Below are 14,367 nucleotides of genomic sequence, written 5' to 3'. Positions count from 1 at the left end.
GAAGCCATTCTTAGACGGAAGTCATACCGTTTCTCTGCGCCTCCATCTGTTCCCTTTCCTCCACGTCTTGCCCATTCCTCTGTCCTCCTCTCCCACCTCCTACGCAAGGTGGGGACTTGAAGAGGCCACCTCATGCCTTGGAAACGGGGGCCGCACTGTCTCGGGGAGGGGGGCTGAGCAGGGGCTGGGGCTCTGCTCTGCTGCGCGCATCCCTCGGAGCTTTCCTCGAGGACCTCATTCCAGAGGGGGGCCCCTTTGGGCCTGCGGGGATGCTGCGGGGAGAACTAGCTCCTCGCGTGCTGGTCTGAGGCAGAGCTGGCCGTGCCCTGGCCGGCTCGTGTCTGCCTGTGGCTTCTGCGCCCCATGGGCCCTTCTTAGCCTCTGGCTTTGTGGCTGCCACCTCCTGACTCTTGCTCTTGCCACGCTGACGACCAGCCTAGAGAGTCTTTCCTGTCAGCCTCAGAAGGCAGAGTTCCCCAAACAGTGAGGATTCAGGTTTTGTAAGGGCTTGGCTGATCTACGTTCTTCAAGCTAAGGACTTGAAATATCAGTGGGGGCTTGGAAGCTGGTGACGCCTCTGCTAAGTGGCATGGGATGGCTGCTCTCCAGCTCCTGTCAGCCCATGCCTGCCCTGGGGCCACCCCCCCTTTTGCCTTTTGAACCCCCCGTTGAACGTGAAAGCCCTCTTCCCAGCAGGGCTGTGTTTAAAGTGCCCTTAGAGCGGGTGCTGGGGTGTGGCCAGGGATGGCCAGTTGCAACGAGCAGCCTGGGTCCTAGGCCTCTGGGGAATGGACCCCTGAGGGTGGGGACTCCCTGACAGCCTGGGCCAGCCCCCATCTTCACTCTCTGCTTCTCCTCCCTCTGCCAGCCCCTCCATTCTCCTGCTCCCCTTGGTCCCGATGAAAATTTAAGCCATTTAAAGTGGGTAGCACAGAGCCTGCCCCTCAGGGGCACAATGCAGGCCCTCAATAAAGCATTTGCCAAGTGCGTGAAAGAACAAGGCTAAGTGCAAGTGCTGTCTTTTGTGACTTGAAGTCTAGGGAGGTGGCTTCGGACGAATGCCACAGAAGGAAGGTTGAGGTGTGCTGGCTGTCGAGCCCAGGGGATCCCAGGTCTCACCCTCGCCCTGCTGGCTCCCGCGAGGCGAGGCAGCCGGGCAGTGGTGGGGCAGGGGGAGGTGGTCTTTCCGTCAGAACCTCCACCACGGCCCCCCACAATCGTCTCTGGCATTTCCCCGTTGTCACGGTAAGGCTCCCGTGTCCAGGGGCTCTGGGTTGTGCCAGGACCTGTACTTGTTCCTTTTCTTGGACGCGGTGTGGAGGAGGGGCAGGGCCAGCATTTCCAGCCTTCACGTTCCATCTGTTCTGCAGGCCCAAGAGTGAGCCTCTTTCCCTCGGGAGTTCCTGCAACATTCCAGCCTCCGATTGGCTTCATGTGGATCCCCTGCTTCCCCTGAAGTGGTCACTGGGGTCAGGGAGCCGTAGGGTTGCCACTGGCCAGGCCTGAGCCATATGCTGTCCTAGGAGCCAGGGCCCAGGGTCAGCCCAGTGACTGGACACGGGCTGAGAGGGAGGGCGCCTTTCCCAAGGAAAGCTCAGGTACTGTTACCAGAGGTACCAGGTGCCGGGAAGCCTAAAACAAGAGCACCAGCTTTCGCAGCTCACTTTGTTCCTAGACATTGGCTTGGGGCCAGCCCTCAGCAGATGGCGTCTGACTTTGTGGTCTTGGACAAACCACTTGACCTCTGTGAACTTCAGGGCCTCCCCCGTTGAACGGTGAGGGTGACCTACAGCACCTGTGAGCACCAGGCACCCGGCCAGGCCCCTGGGTTGACTCGTCGCGTCCTCGTGGGAAAGTAAGAGGGCCGTGTGCACTAGAGAACATCAAGTCATGTTATTTCATCTTCACAGCCGTTCTGTTAGATGGACAGTGATATAATCTCCATTTTCCAGACAATAAAATTAAGATTCTAAAGAGATCCATTCTGGCCAGTAAATGGTGCCATCTGACCCCAAGCCCCGTTTTCTGTCCGCTGTAGTCCGGAGCCCCTGTTGCTAATCCTCTTCTGCTGACAGACAGTGGCTTTATGTGCAGTGATTCCCCACACGGAGATGCGCATGTGTTCACCTGTAGACCAACACCCTGATTTATCAGTCAGGTGTGTAACAACGAGCACACGGATCCTGCAATCACTGGCACTTGAGTCCAGCCAGTGCCACCAGACTCAGGGTGCAGAGGGTCTGTGGCTAAAGGACACCAGAGCCTAGACCTGGCAGTCAGTGAGCATGGTGGGCTCTGCTACATTAAACCCACCATCCGCGCTGCCTCTCCTTCCCCGCTCCCCTCTGCATTCCCTTCTCTCCACGTCCTCAGGCCTGGGTGAAACCCTACCCTCTGCAGTGGACCCCATTGACTACCCCAGGCCCTTTTCTTGTGGCTCCTGGCTGAGCAGGAGATGCTGTGGGCACGTCCTGTCAGCCTTCCATGTGGCCAGCAGGGCTGCTGGACAGCTCTTGTTTTGCAGCCAGCGCTGGCTAGAGTCTGGCACCCATTTTTCGGGTGGTGATAAAACTGCTAATGATACTGTCTCTTAGATAAATGTACGAAGTATAGGAAGTTCTGATGTCCAGGTAGGGCTGTTTCCTTCCCAGGCCTGGTCCTAGCAGAAGCGCTAGAGTACCTGCCACAGCCACTAGATAGGTCACACCCCAAGCCTTGTCCCTGCCCCCCCTGCAGGTGTTCCCTCCCAGGCCTGCCCTTCTCCTCACCCAGCGGACACCACGAGAAAGGAGGTCCTCTCTCTGCCCACCTTGCTCACTGACTGCTAGGTCTAGGTTCTGGTGTCCTTTAGCCACACTCTGTAGCCTGAGCTCTAGTGAGGTCTCAGAAGGGGAAGGGGACGTTGCCACTTATGTCATGAACTTGAAGCTTGATAACTTGTGGAAATGCACCAGGGCCAACTGGAAAGCCCTTGGCCTTTGGCTTTTTGGAACTTTGATCTCAGACCATCCACCTGCTCTATGCTTCTGGCTTTGGGTCCAGCTGCCTGGTAGACAGAACATCTGTCTGCTCAGAGCCCCACGTCTGTTCTGGACAACCCCATGGCCGGTTCTGAATCTTACACGTGGTCTGAGTTGCACAGCAACACTCAGTCTTGCTGTGGCTCTCAGTTTTACATTTGTTTGACCCTCATATCGGATTTTACAGGAAAAGGTTCATGATGAAATGAACGAAAGCTTTGACACAAAGTCAAAGAGGTCTCTTTCTTGCAGTACTTTTCAGAACCTTCTATATCCTTGTGTGTGGTATCAGACAGCTTCTTTAGTAGATCACTAATTAGTTTCCCACCAAAGATGCATGATCCTGTGATGGTGGAGAAACCCTGCCATGACCTACTGTGAGCCCTGTCCTGCCAGCGTGTCTGACTGCGACGTGGGTGAAGCCCCACGTGCCTGCAGGTGCCTCAAGCCAGCAGGGTTTGGTCTTCTGAAACGGACTGACACTGTGTGCCGGCCACTGCAGGGCATGGGGCCAGGGTGTGCTGTGTCCTGGCGGGTCAGACAGCGTTGCGGATGTGAAGTGTGTTCACAGGAGGCGAGATCAGGGCTTCAGGAGCCCTGACCTCTGCTGGGGGAGCAGGAAGGGGTCACCAGGAAGGGGACATAGGGGTATTTGGAGTGCTTCAAGGTTAGAACCATGAGCTGGTGTGTGCAGTGAGAAGTTCAAGGGCTGGAGTGACACACCAGGACAAAAGAGGGTGGGTGCTTCCGAGCCCAAAGCTAGTTTGTGCTCCCCTTGAGCATTATTCCCCGTCATGAGGCGCTCAGACTGCAAAGGGCCACAGGCCTGGACCTGCCCTGTGTGAGTGCAGCGGCAGAAGCCTCCAGGCAGGGACCGGGGCCAGAGTGGGCTTTTCTGGCCTGTTGGTACCCCTGGGCTAATAGGCAGTCAGGCCTGAGGATGACACGTTATATTACTTTTTATTTTATGACATTTTTTTCAGTACAAATGGTGTTCCTGGCTTCGAGCTGGGTGCCAAGAGTCAAGGAGAACAAGTAGGAAATGAGGGGACAGGTCCTGAGTAAGACCCTAACAAGTCTGGAGCCAGAGGAGGCCGGGCGATGAGGGGAGTGGCCTGGGTTAATGCTGGGGGTTGGGACCAACCTGGGGGATGGGGCAAGGGGGAGCTGGAACAGCCGATGTGGCTCCCAGGACCCTGGTGTGGGAAGGACTGGGGGGAAGGGAGCATGTTTGGAGACCCCAGTAGAGGTCTGGGTCTCAGGTGAGACTGGCTGGGCCTCACATGTGGCATTTGTGGGCACATCAGTCGCAGCAAAGGGTGGGAGTGGGTGACCCTGCCTGGGAGAAGGTTTGAACTAAGAGGGGAGCCCATCTAGGAAGGAAGGGGAGAGAGGAAAGGCCGCCTCAGAAGGAAACAAGTGGACAGGTCAGCAAGAAGAGTCTGCTGACAGCCTTGGCAGCTGCAGGGGCAGGGTCGAGGCCCGACCTCACCAGCCGAGGAGCAAGAGAGGGCAAGATTCAGACCCTGGTGGGAAAGGGGTTGCGGACTGTGGAGGCTCGTTGCTCTGTCTGGAGAAACTGCTGAAGGCACTCAGGGGTGATGGTGCCTCGTGAGGTACTGTGTGTCAGAGGGTGGGTGGCTCAGAAGCCCCATGGCAGCGGTTGTGATGTGACCATGCCGTCTGTGGTCAGGGCCTGGCACTGGTCAGACAGCTGTGAGCCGTTATGGACAGTGATGGGTGTGCAGAGGTGGTGTGGAAACGTGTGGACCTCGGCCGTGTACGCTGTCCGGGTACCTGGCCTGGGACAATGCGGGCACATCCCTGCTCCCCAAGAGGAAGGGGAGGAACAGACACCTGGCCCATGGGCTCCCTGGCCATGCCCTGCATGCTCTGGAGCCTTCCCAAGGTTCTTCCAGGTCTCCGACCATTTCTACTGGGCTTTGGGCAGCCCTGGGAGTGTGACTGGCCCTCCTCCCTGCACTCACCCCTGACACCATCTCTAAGCTCTGGCAGGTGCCCCCCTTCCCACACCCAGTATCTTCTCCTGGGAAGGTCTCCCTGGGTGCCAGCCTGCCGTCATCCTAGGCCTTCAGCTCACCCTCTGCTGGGCAGGAGGGCTCCAGACCCTGCTTCAGGAGCCCTTTGGGGGTGGGGCCATGCAGGACTCCATCCTGAGATGCATGACCCCAGGCCAGGGTCTTTGCATGAGGACCCCAGCTGTGGCGGGGGTAGGGGTGGGGTGGCATCCTACTGAGCTCAATTCCACAGGCCCTGTTCCCTCAGCATCTCCCCCAGCACTAGCCCCTCTCCCTCTCCTGAGCAGTCATTACCACCTGGGCACCCCCCCCCGCATCTCCCCCCACCTGCCTTCCACTGCCACCCTCTACTTTGTCCTGAAACCCAGATGGTACCATAGAGGCCCCAAGTGGTGGGAGCAAGGAGGGCTTCTTCTGGTGTTTGGTGTTCCTCGAGCCCACCACCCCAGGTGTCCTTGCAGCTCTTTTCTGTCTGCGTGGGGGAGACACGGTCTGTCCTCTTCCAGAGGCTCCACTCTGGATCTGAGCACTTGGGAGGAGCAGTAGGGACAGAGGCTGAGGGGAGGGAGCCAGTGGAAGGCGACAGAAACCAGGTCAAGTAGAAGGGACAGAGCTGGACCTCCAGGGGGAGGTTGACCTTGCACCTGTGCAGAGGCTGCACAGGTGAGAGAAGAAAGGACGAAACCTGCTTCCAGGGGAGGAAAGCTGCTCAGGTGCCCCATGCACTGTGCGCAGTGCAGAGGTTGGTGGGAAAGCAGAGCAGAGGTCCTTGAGCCCTGTCCCTGCAGGGGCAGGGAGAGGGGGGTGAGATGGCAGCCGGAGGGAGGCCTGTCAGACAGCGCAGTATAAGGGGGCACAGAGCATCCCCAAGTGCCAGGTGTCTGCCCAGCACTTGCCACACAGGGTTCCAGGTAAAGCCTGGGGATGGGCATGGCTGTGGTCTGCACTTCACAAGCCAGAGAACAGGTCGCAGGCAAACCAGGAGCCCACTCAGACCTGCAGAGTCTGGCCTGCACTTCCCTCCCCCAGCAGCCCCAGATTCGTTCCGTTCCATTGCACCCGGGCCCGTGCCTTGAGTTCCTCCCTCACTGGGTAGCTGGCCAGGGGCGGTGGCGGGGGTGGGGGGTGTCCCTGCACCTGGCTGCCCTTCCTGTGGTCATGACTGTGGGCCACGTGCCTGCCTTGAGGGCCTGGGCCGCTAACACTCTCTCTCATTGCTCTCTCCTGCCCATCTGCATGTGGCTGCTCTGTCTAGCTGCGCGGTGGCCCCGAGCACCGGCTGTGTAAGTGAGCATGCCCATCCCATGCCTCTCACTGTCCACACGCTGCACCTGCCCACCTGGATCTCTGCTCTGCGTGGCTTCATGGGGCTTTGGTGCCACGGACAGCCCCCCGAGGCTTCCCTTGGCCACAGTGAGGGATGGGGAAGGAAACGGGGTGGGGGCGTGCCGGATAGGGGAGTAGGCTTTCTCCGGGGGAGCTCCCCCCAGCTGGGCCTCTCACCATGGCCATGCTGGGGGCGGGTCGGGGGCTGAAGGCCTGGCTTCCTATCAGCTGGGAAGCGAGGAACCATCTGTGTGTGTGTGTGTGTGTGTGTGTGTGTGAGTGTGCGTGCGCACACGCGAGTGCACGCGCGGCGGGGACATATGCTGCTGTGTCACTGTCTTGAGCAGGCCACTGCCACTCCTACCACTGTTGCTGCATGTATGTAACACGTGTGGTTGCTACTGCTGCTGTGTGCTGTCCTGTGCAGGGAGGCCGAGTTTCACGGGTGTGTGGCTGTCTCACACCTGTCCTGCACGTGCTGCTTCTCTGTGTGGGTGTGAGCACCACCCATGTCTGTCTCAGGCCTCATGGACTTGTTCCGTCTTGTGCTACCGCCAGCCTTTATCAGCACTCAGCAGCCCTGCAGCCAGCCCAGGTCTCTCTGGGTCTCCTCCTGAGAACAGAGCTGTGTGTGGGGAGTGGTGAGGGGTATTGCCAGCCAAACCCAGGGTGCGGGTGGCTGGGGCACTGCCAGAGCCGGTGTCCTGGGCTCTCAGAATTGGGCGGTAAGTCTTCTGCCCCGGAGGCTGTCTTTCCTCTGGTGCGCTGCTCCCGGAGCCCCCACGGGGTGGAGGGGGCCACGGGTTTTACTCCTATTCCGTTCAGTCTAGCCTCCCCCCCCTCCCACCCCGCGCGCCCCCAGCAGCGTCTTGGCTCTGACCCTGGGGGCCAGGCCGGAGTATCCAGAAGCTCCTACCCTTCTCTCTTCCTCTGGCCCTAAAGACGACCCCACCCAGCCCCCAGCGTCCTCCTGGCCGCTGGCCCCACTCCCCTCCGCCCGCCCCCCGCCTCGCCTGGTGCCCCTCACCTGGCCTTGACCCCCTCTCCCTCCGCAGGCTCTTCAGCAGCCTCGGTGAGCTGAGCTCCATCTCAGCGCAGCGCAGCCCTGGGGGCCCGGGCGGCGGGGCCTCCTACCCGGTCCGGCCCGGCGGCCGCTACCCCGTGGCGCGGCGCGCCCCGAGCCCAGTGAAGCCCGCGTCGCTGGAGCGGGTGGAGGGGCTGGGGGCGGGCGCGGGGGGCGCGGGGCGGCCCTTCGGCCTCACGCCTCCCACCATCCTCAAGTCGTCCAGCCTCTCCATCCCGCATGAGCCGAAGGAGGTGCGCTTCGTGGTGCGCAGCGTGAGCGCGCGCAGCCGCTCGCCCTCGCCGTCCCCGCTGCCCTCGCCCGCGCCCGGCCCCGGCCCCGGCCCCGGCCCGGGGGCCCCCGGCCCGCGCCGGCCCTTCCAGCAGAAGCCCCTGCAACTCTGGAGCAAGTTCGACGTGGGCGACTGGCTGGAGAGCATCCACTTGGGCGAGCACCGCGACCGCTTCGAGGACCATGAGATTGAGGGCGCGCACCTGCCGGCGCTCACCAAGGACGACTTCGTGGAGTTGGGCGTCACGCGCGTGGGCCACCGCATGAACATCGAGCGCGCGCTCAGGCAGCTGGACGGCAGCTGACGCCCCCCCTCCCCCCAGCCATGCCCCGGCCGCGCCCTGCGGGCAGGGCCCCCCTCTCCTCCCCCGGGCCGCGGGCTCGGCCCGCCCCCACCCCGCCAACGGCACCCGGGCCAGGAATGTTGCATGAATCGTCCTGTTTGCTGTTGCTCGGAGACTTGCCCTGTACATTGCTTAGTGCCCTCCCAGGCCGGCGAGCCCCACCCAGCACACGGTCAGGAAGGGCGCGGGCCATGGAGGCTGGAGCGGGAGGGGGTTGGGGGCGGGGCGCTCCGGCCTGACCATCTCCCGCTCAGCTCCTGGTGGCTACTTTCCCGGAGGGGGGAACTTAGTCCAGCATGCGAGGCCAGGACACACCTTGGTGACTCGGGGGGAGGGGGGAGACATTGGGGTTCTCGGTTGGGGGGGCCAAGGAGCCCCCCCTGTTTTGCATATTTTAATCCACTCTATATTTGGAACGAGAAAAGGAACAAATATCTCTGTCCTTAATAGCTTCCCTTCCCGTCCCCTCCAGCCCCCCACTGGTTCCGCTGCAGCTGCCCAGTCTTCCATCTCTGGCCCCTCAACTGCCACTGCCACCCGACATGGGGCGGGGGACGCTCCAGCTGGTCTGGGGTTGGCCAGGGTCCTAGGAACCCGCCCTGGGGCCCCGACTGGGCCCCCTCCCCCCCGCTGAGCTATAGTGTGCCCCACCGACCCTTCAGGTGCTGCGTGGAGGAGGGGCGGCAGGCAGCGAGTCCTGCTGGGCACTAGCAAGGTCAGATGGCCTGGGAGACCAGTGCCCTGGGGTGGGGCGGCAGGGCCCTGGCACCTGCCCCTAGCTCTCTCCCTCACAGGGTCCCTCCCCAGAAGGGGTCTAGCCTCCTCTTCGCGCTGTTGGGCAACTACAGCAGAGAAGCCTCCCTGCCTCAGACCCGAAGTCTCCCGTTCCGCCCTGTGTGTGTGTGTGCGCACATGTGCGAGTGTGTGAAACTCGGGGTGTGACTGAGTGCATCGGAGCCCCACGTGTGCCTGACTGGAGAGTGGTCTCGAGGGGCCACTCTGGACTAGTGTAGGGGCTTCGGAAGCGTGCACAGGGTGCGTGCATGGGTGTGTGCCTGTGGAAGCACCCCGTCTCCACGTCCAAAGAAAGTCAGAGGTCGACCTGGGACTTGCTGCTTGCCCAGCCTGTCCTTCCAGAGCTTTGCCGAGCCTGAGCAAGCGGGCCCTCTTGGTGAAGCCCCACTGCTTGGAGAGGCCCCCAAGGGCCCCTGGAGGCAGTGCCCGCACCCCCCATCGGGCTTCTAGGGGGGGATCACAGGGGACCCCTAGAGTCAGGCCACTACGAGCTCTGGGGAGAGGCAAAGACCCCAGAGGGCACCCCAGCCCCCCTTACTGTGACTCCTCACACTCAGCAATGACCTGTGGGGCGGGGGGGCCCTGGGACGTTTTTAAACCTAGGGTTTGGAGTCTGGACTAAAGCTCCATCCACGTCACTCACAAGTTTCTGTTTATATTTCTAGCTTTTTTTAATAAAAATTAAAAAAACCCAGAAAACAGAAGTTTTCACAGCCCAGGGGCCTGGCACGCCGGTCTGTGCCCATCCGCCCCGCCCCGGCCCACCGGCCCCATTCCCTGGGCAGAGTCACACCCAGTAACCCTTTCAGCAACAGACCAGGTCACACACACAGCAGCAGTCACTGTAACAGACTGCCACATACACACTCGTCTCACACTCACCTGTGGGTTTTTGGTTCCGTTCAATTTGGGTTTTTAACTTTACAGGGTCAGTTCTGCTTCACCCCTCCTTTTGTATGGAGTTCCATCTGGGGGATTTCACCCCTGCTCCAGTCCTGAGGCCTCCTGACCCTGACGTTGTGATACACCCCACAGAGATCTATGTTTCTTATATTATTATTGATAATAATTATTATAATATTATTATGTAATAAATTTATAAGAAATGGAACCATTTCTCAGTTGCCTGCTTGAGGGGATATTGGGAGCATGAACCCTGCCGCACCTGGGCGGGTCCTGTAACCCTCTCCAGCCTTGAGATCGTGTTCAGCCACATGCGCCAAGGACTCTCAGATCCCTGTCTCTGAGTCGGGCTCTTGGGTGACCTCCCTGCCCACGTGCCTGGCTTCTCCCGGCATCTTTCTTGGGGTTGCTGGACTTGAGCCCATGCCTCTCGAGCTGCAGACTTCCCTCTGCTCACCCATCCTGAGCTAGAAGTCCAGTTGCCCTCCATGGCTCCCGTCCCCCTCCCCTTCCCCTGAGTGTCCTAAATTCTGCTGCTCCTGTCTGAACCCTCTCGTGTCTATCCCTGCTGTCCTTCCCCCGCAGCTTTGGCCCTTCTCTCTGAGCCAGCCGCCACCAGCCAAGACGAAGCAGGTCCTGTGTGGCACCTGGTGGCAAGTGCTGGCTCACAGGAAGGGCAGAGGCAGCTCAAGGAGTGAAAGGAGAGGGAACAGTGAGGTGAGCGGGCAAAGGAAACACCGAGGGGGCCGCAAGTGGGTGGAGACTGCAGGGCCCATGTCTGAGAGAGGACCAGGGGCCTGCAGAGATGTGACATGAGACCGGTTGGGTACCAGTCACCCGGTGGGGTTTTAGAAGGGGCAGTGGGTGCCTGAGCCTGGCCATGCCGGCTCAAGGTGGAGTGTGAGTGTGACACATGACAAATGCAGACTTGGGTTCAGGTTTTCCAGGGTGGGGCCTGGGAGATGCCTCTAGGAAACTGTGAAGATCCTGGGTGGGTCCGAATGGTGGGTGGTGTGAAGCCTTGAGGACAGAAGAGAGGCGGGCTCGGGTGTCTCTACCCAGAGTGGGTGGGGAGGCGGAGAATCTCTGAGTGGCCAGAGAAGGTCTGGAGGGCCCGCTGGGGGCGCTGGAGGCCCTGGGGAGGCAGGGATGGTGAGCACTTGGCACTGGGACCTTGAGAGGCTAGCCATCTGTCTAGAAAGTAGTGGGGTTTCAAGTTTTTAAATATTTTGCTTCATTTTCAAGTTTGAAACTGTGGTCATCACACAGAAGGGGCCAAGAAGGAAGTCAAGGCATGGGAACCTGGAAGGGTCTGAGTGTGGGGACAGAGGTGGAACCCTGACCCCCTCTGCTCCCGAAGCACTGCGGCAGCCAGGGGGTTGGTCTCCTCTGAGCTGCACATGGAACCCTGGGTCTCCCTGGCACTGGGCCGGGAGCTTGGGGCACGCCCAGCTTTTCAGAGGAGGAAAGGAAGCGCATGGGCCATGGGAACTGCCTCCCATGGAAACGGAATTGCCACCCTGCCCCTGTGGGTCTGGGCCAGAAGACCAATATCCCCGCTGGTCAGCAGCCACCCTCGTGCCTCCAAAGATGAGTCAGAACCCTCAACATCTGGACCCCAGGGACTCCTGCAAGAGCAGGTGGAAAGGTGGCAGAGGGGCGTGGGGCAGAGAAAGCTCGAAACTTCTCAACACCAGAGGGTGCTTTCTCACTCTGGGCTAAGGACTCCCTGCCCTCTACTGCCTTCCCCATGACCTCAGAATGTTCCAGCTTTACCTCTGGGGGCCTGAAGCAAGTTACCAACACTCTCTCCAGAACCCAGAGTGGAGTCTGTGGCTCCAACTCTCCCTCACCACCACCTGCCTTCAAGGCCCTGTGGGCAACTCTGGGTGGGGCCTGGACACCAGGGCTGGATGGATGATGAGGTTTCTGCTCTGCAGAGGGCCCCGCTGGATCCTAAGAGGGGGTGGGTGGGGATGAGCAGGAGCCAGAGAAGTGAGATAGGGACAGGTGGCAGCTGGCAGGGGTTAGGGATCAGGGTGAGAAAAAGTGGGGTGAAAGCAGGGGTGCTTAGGTGAATGAGATTGGGGATGCAGAGTGAGCAGGACTGGGAGGAGGGTTGGAGTGAGCAAGAGGAGCGTGTGGGGTGGGGAAGGAGTGGGACTAGAGAATGTGGAGGACTCGGGTGAAGGGGGATGGAGACCCCTTATCCGGATCCCTGTGCCGGGAGCTCCACCGTGGCCTGAGCAAAACCACCAGGAGCCATCGAGAACCCATCCTCTGGCCCCTGAAGCCTGAAGGTCTGGGACCTTCCTGCCTCCCTCTTTTGTGTTTGGGAGCAGCACAGAGAAGGCAAATGAAGTCGAATCACCCCTCAGCCCATGACTGGCTGGGAGCAGGTACTGTAACCCCTTCTAGAATCAGAGGTGGGTGCTACGCTGCAGAGTCAGACAACAACTCTCCTCTAGAATCTAGACATTGGGTCTCCAGTCTTTGTCATTGCATAACCTCTACATGCTTTGAAAAACCGGGTACCACTTTTCATTCTGAAGTTTAAATCTAACATTTTCTTCCTATGTTTTAAAAAAACTTGCAAAGGTTGTGATTTCCAGAAAATTGTACATACTAACATTTAAAATAAGTGGTTACAGAACCATGAGGTTGTGGTTTCGATCCCTGGCCTTGCTCAGTGGGTTAAGGATCTGTCGTTGCCGTGAGTTGTGGTGTGGGTCGCAGACGCGGCTCGGATCCCGTGTTGCTGTGGCTCTGGTGTAGGCTGGTGGCTATGGCTCCGATTAGACCCCCAGCCTGGGAACCTCCATATGCCTTGGGAGCGGCCCCAGAAAAGGCAAAAAGACTAAAATAAATAAATAAATAAATAAATAAATAAATAAATAAATAAAAAATAAGTGGTTACATCATTCTGTTAAATGATTCTCATGGGTCTAAATACCATATCCATTTTATGCCCATCAAAATCCTGTAAAAACACCTGAATAATCTTTTTTTAAACCGTCGAAACTTGGAGTTCCCATTGTGGCTCAGTGGGTTAAGGACCTGACGTTGTCTCTGTGAGGATGCGGTTTTGATCCCTGGCCTCCCTCAGTGGGTTAAGGGTCTGGCACTGCTGTAAACTTCAGTGTAGGTCTCATGAGGCTCAGATCATCCACAGGTGTGGCTTGGATCAGGTGTTGCCATGGCTGTGGCATAGGCTGCACCTGTGTCTCTGATTTGACCCTTGGTCCAGGAACTTCCATATGCTGCGATTGTGGCCATAAACAGAAAAAAAAAAAAAAAGCAGTCAAAACTCTACATCACTTATTGAATTGTTACCATTCCTTGAACTATATTTCTGAAGTCTTTTTTGGTTACTTTATCAGGCATAACACTGATAAAACACTGAGTTAAAAATAAGGCAAGGCCTCAGGTTGGTGAAATAGGACCTTGTGACCTTCAGATAGAAGAGGTGAGACCACCTGAGATAAAGGAAAAGGGGAGAGAGAAAGACAGAGACAGACTTGCCTTGGGCACTCAGGCACAGGAGAAGCTGCTCTGAAACTCCAGCAGAAGAAATGCGTTCTGCGGCGCTCAGGTATAAGTAGTAAGAGACCCTGACAGATAGGGTACCTCAGTGCCCTCGAAATGGACACAGGGGCGATGAAGCCTCCTTACCGTCAGGTAGAAAGGGAGGGAGCCCTCTGGATACTTTCATCAGAGATAAAAATCTCAGTGTTCCTGTCGTGGCTCAGCGGTTAAGGAACCCAACTAGTATCCATGAGGATGTAGGTTCGATCCCTGGCCTCGCTCATTGGGTTAAGGATCTGGCGTTGCCTTGCGCTGTGGTGTAGGTCACAGACTCGGCTTGGATCTGGTGTTGCTGTGGCTGTGGTTAGGTCGGCAGCTATAGTTCCAATGTGACCCCTAGCCTGGGAACCTCCGTATGCTGCGGGTGCGGCCCTAAAACAACAACAACAACAACAGCAAAGAAGATAACAATCTCATGACACTCCAGTAGTTGAGATTCTTGAGACCTGATTGCATTTATATAAAGACATAAAACCTCTTGCTTGGCAAGAAGGAAAATTCGAGTAAGGAAGTGAAGTCAGCCAGGTGCTCCCTGGTAAATAAGGAGATGTTCTGGCTTGGTAATTCGAAAGGCAGGGCCTCCCGGCCTGCAGGGAAAGTGGATTTGGGGACAGCCATGTAGAGAAGATGATGGCTTCCTGACAATCAGGTGTGTGAGAGGGTGTCTCTGGACACGGACAGGAAATGGATGTCCTGACAATGAGGAAGAGGAGACGTAAGGCCTGACACTGAGGGGCGATGAGCCCTTCTGACACGCACAGAGGGGAGAGGAGACCTGCTTATACTGAGGTGGGAGCGTGGAGACCCCTCGGTCCCTTAGAAAAGGTGGACCCTTCAGACACAGAGCAGAGAGATGAGGCCTGCCGAGTGGTCACTCAGGTGGAGGAGAGAAAGCGTTGAGACCCTCGGGGCACGCAAGACGTCCTGGCACTTGGGTGGGAAATGTGAGATTTCAGGACTCTCAGGTAGAGGAGACAAGACCAGCTGGATGCTCAGTTGAG

General features: G+C 58.4%; 1 protein-coding gene across 11 annotated transcripts in view; it reads left to right on the top strand.

Moving 5' to 3' along the window:
- The window catches only part of SHANK3 (SH3 and multiple ankyrin repeat domains 3), a 51,685-nt gene extending 41,696 nt beyond the window's left edge, over positions 1-9,989 (top strand). For 7 of the 11 annotated variants that reach the window (XM_085024961.1, XM_021091273.2, XM_021091269.2 and 4 more), the window contains one exon: positions 7,441-9,989. In XM_085024961.1, the coding sequence (XP_084881087.1) occupies positions 7,441-8,044 (604 nt within the window). In that variant the 3' untranslated portion in view covers positions 8,045-9,989. The other 4 variants (XM_085024962.1, XM_021091275.2, XM_085024963.1 and 1 more) reach the window with 3 other exon arrangements.
- The last annotated feature ends 4,378 nt before the right edge of the window (positions 9,990-14,367 follow it).

The sequence above is a fragment of the Sus scrofa genome, chromosome 5, assembly GCF_054392235.1.
Source record: "Sus scrofa isolate SSC_HxYL_T2T_F1_AM1 chromosome 5, Sscrofa_HxYL_maternal_Yorkshire_Landrace_v2.0, whole genome shotgun sequence".
Taxonomy (NCBI): Eukaryota; Metazoa; Chordata; class Mammalia; order Artiodactyla; family Suidae; genus Sus; species Sus scrofa.
Note: the sequence above shows the minus strand (reverse complement) of the source record. Positions and strands in the feature narration are given on the sequence as shown.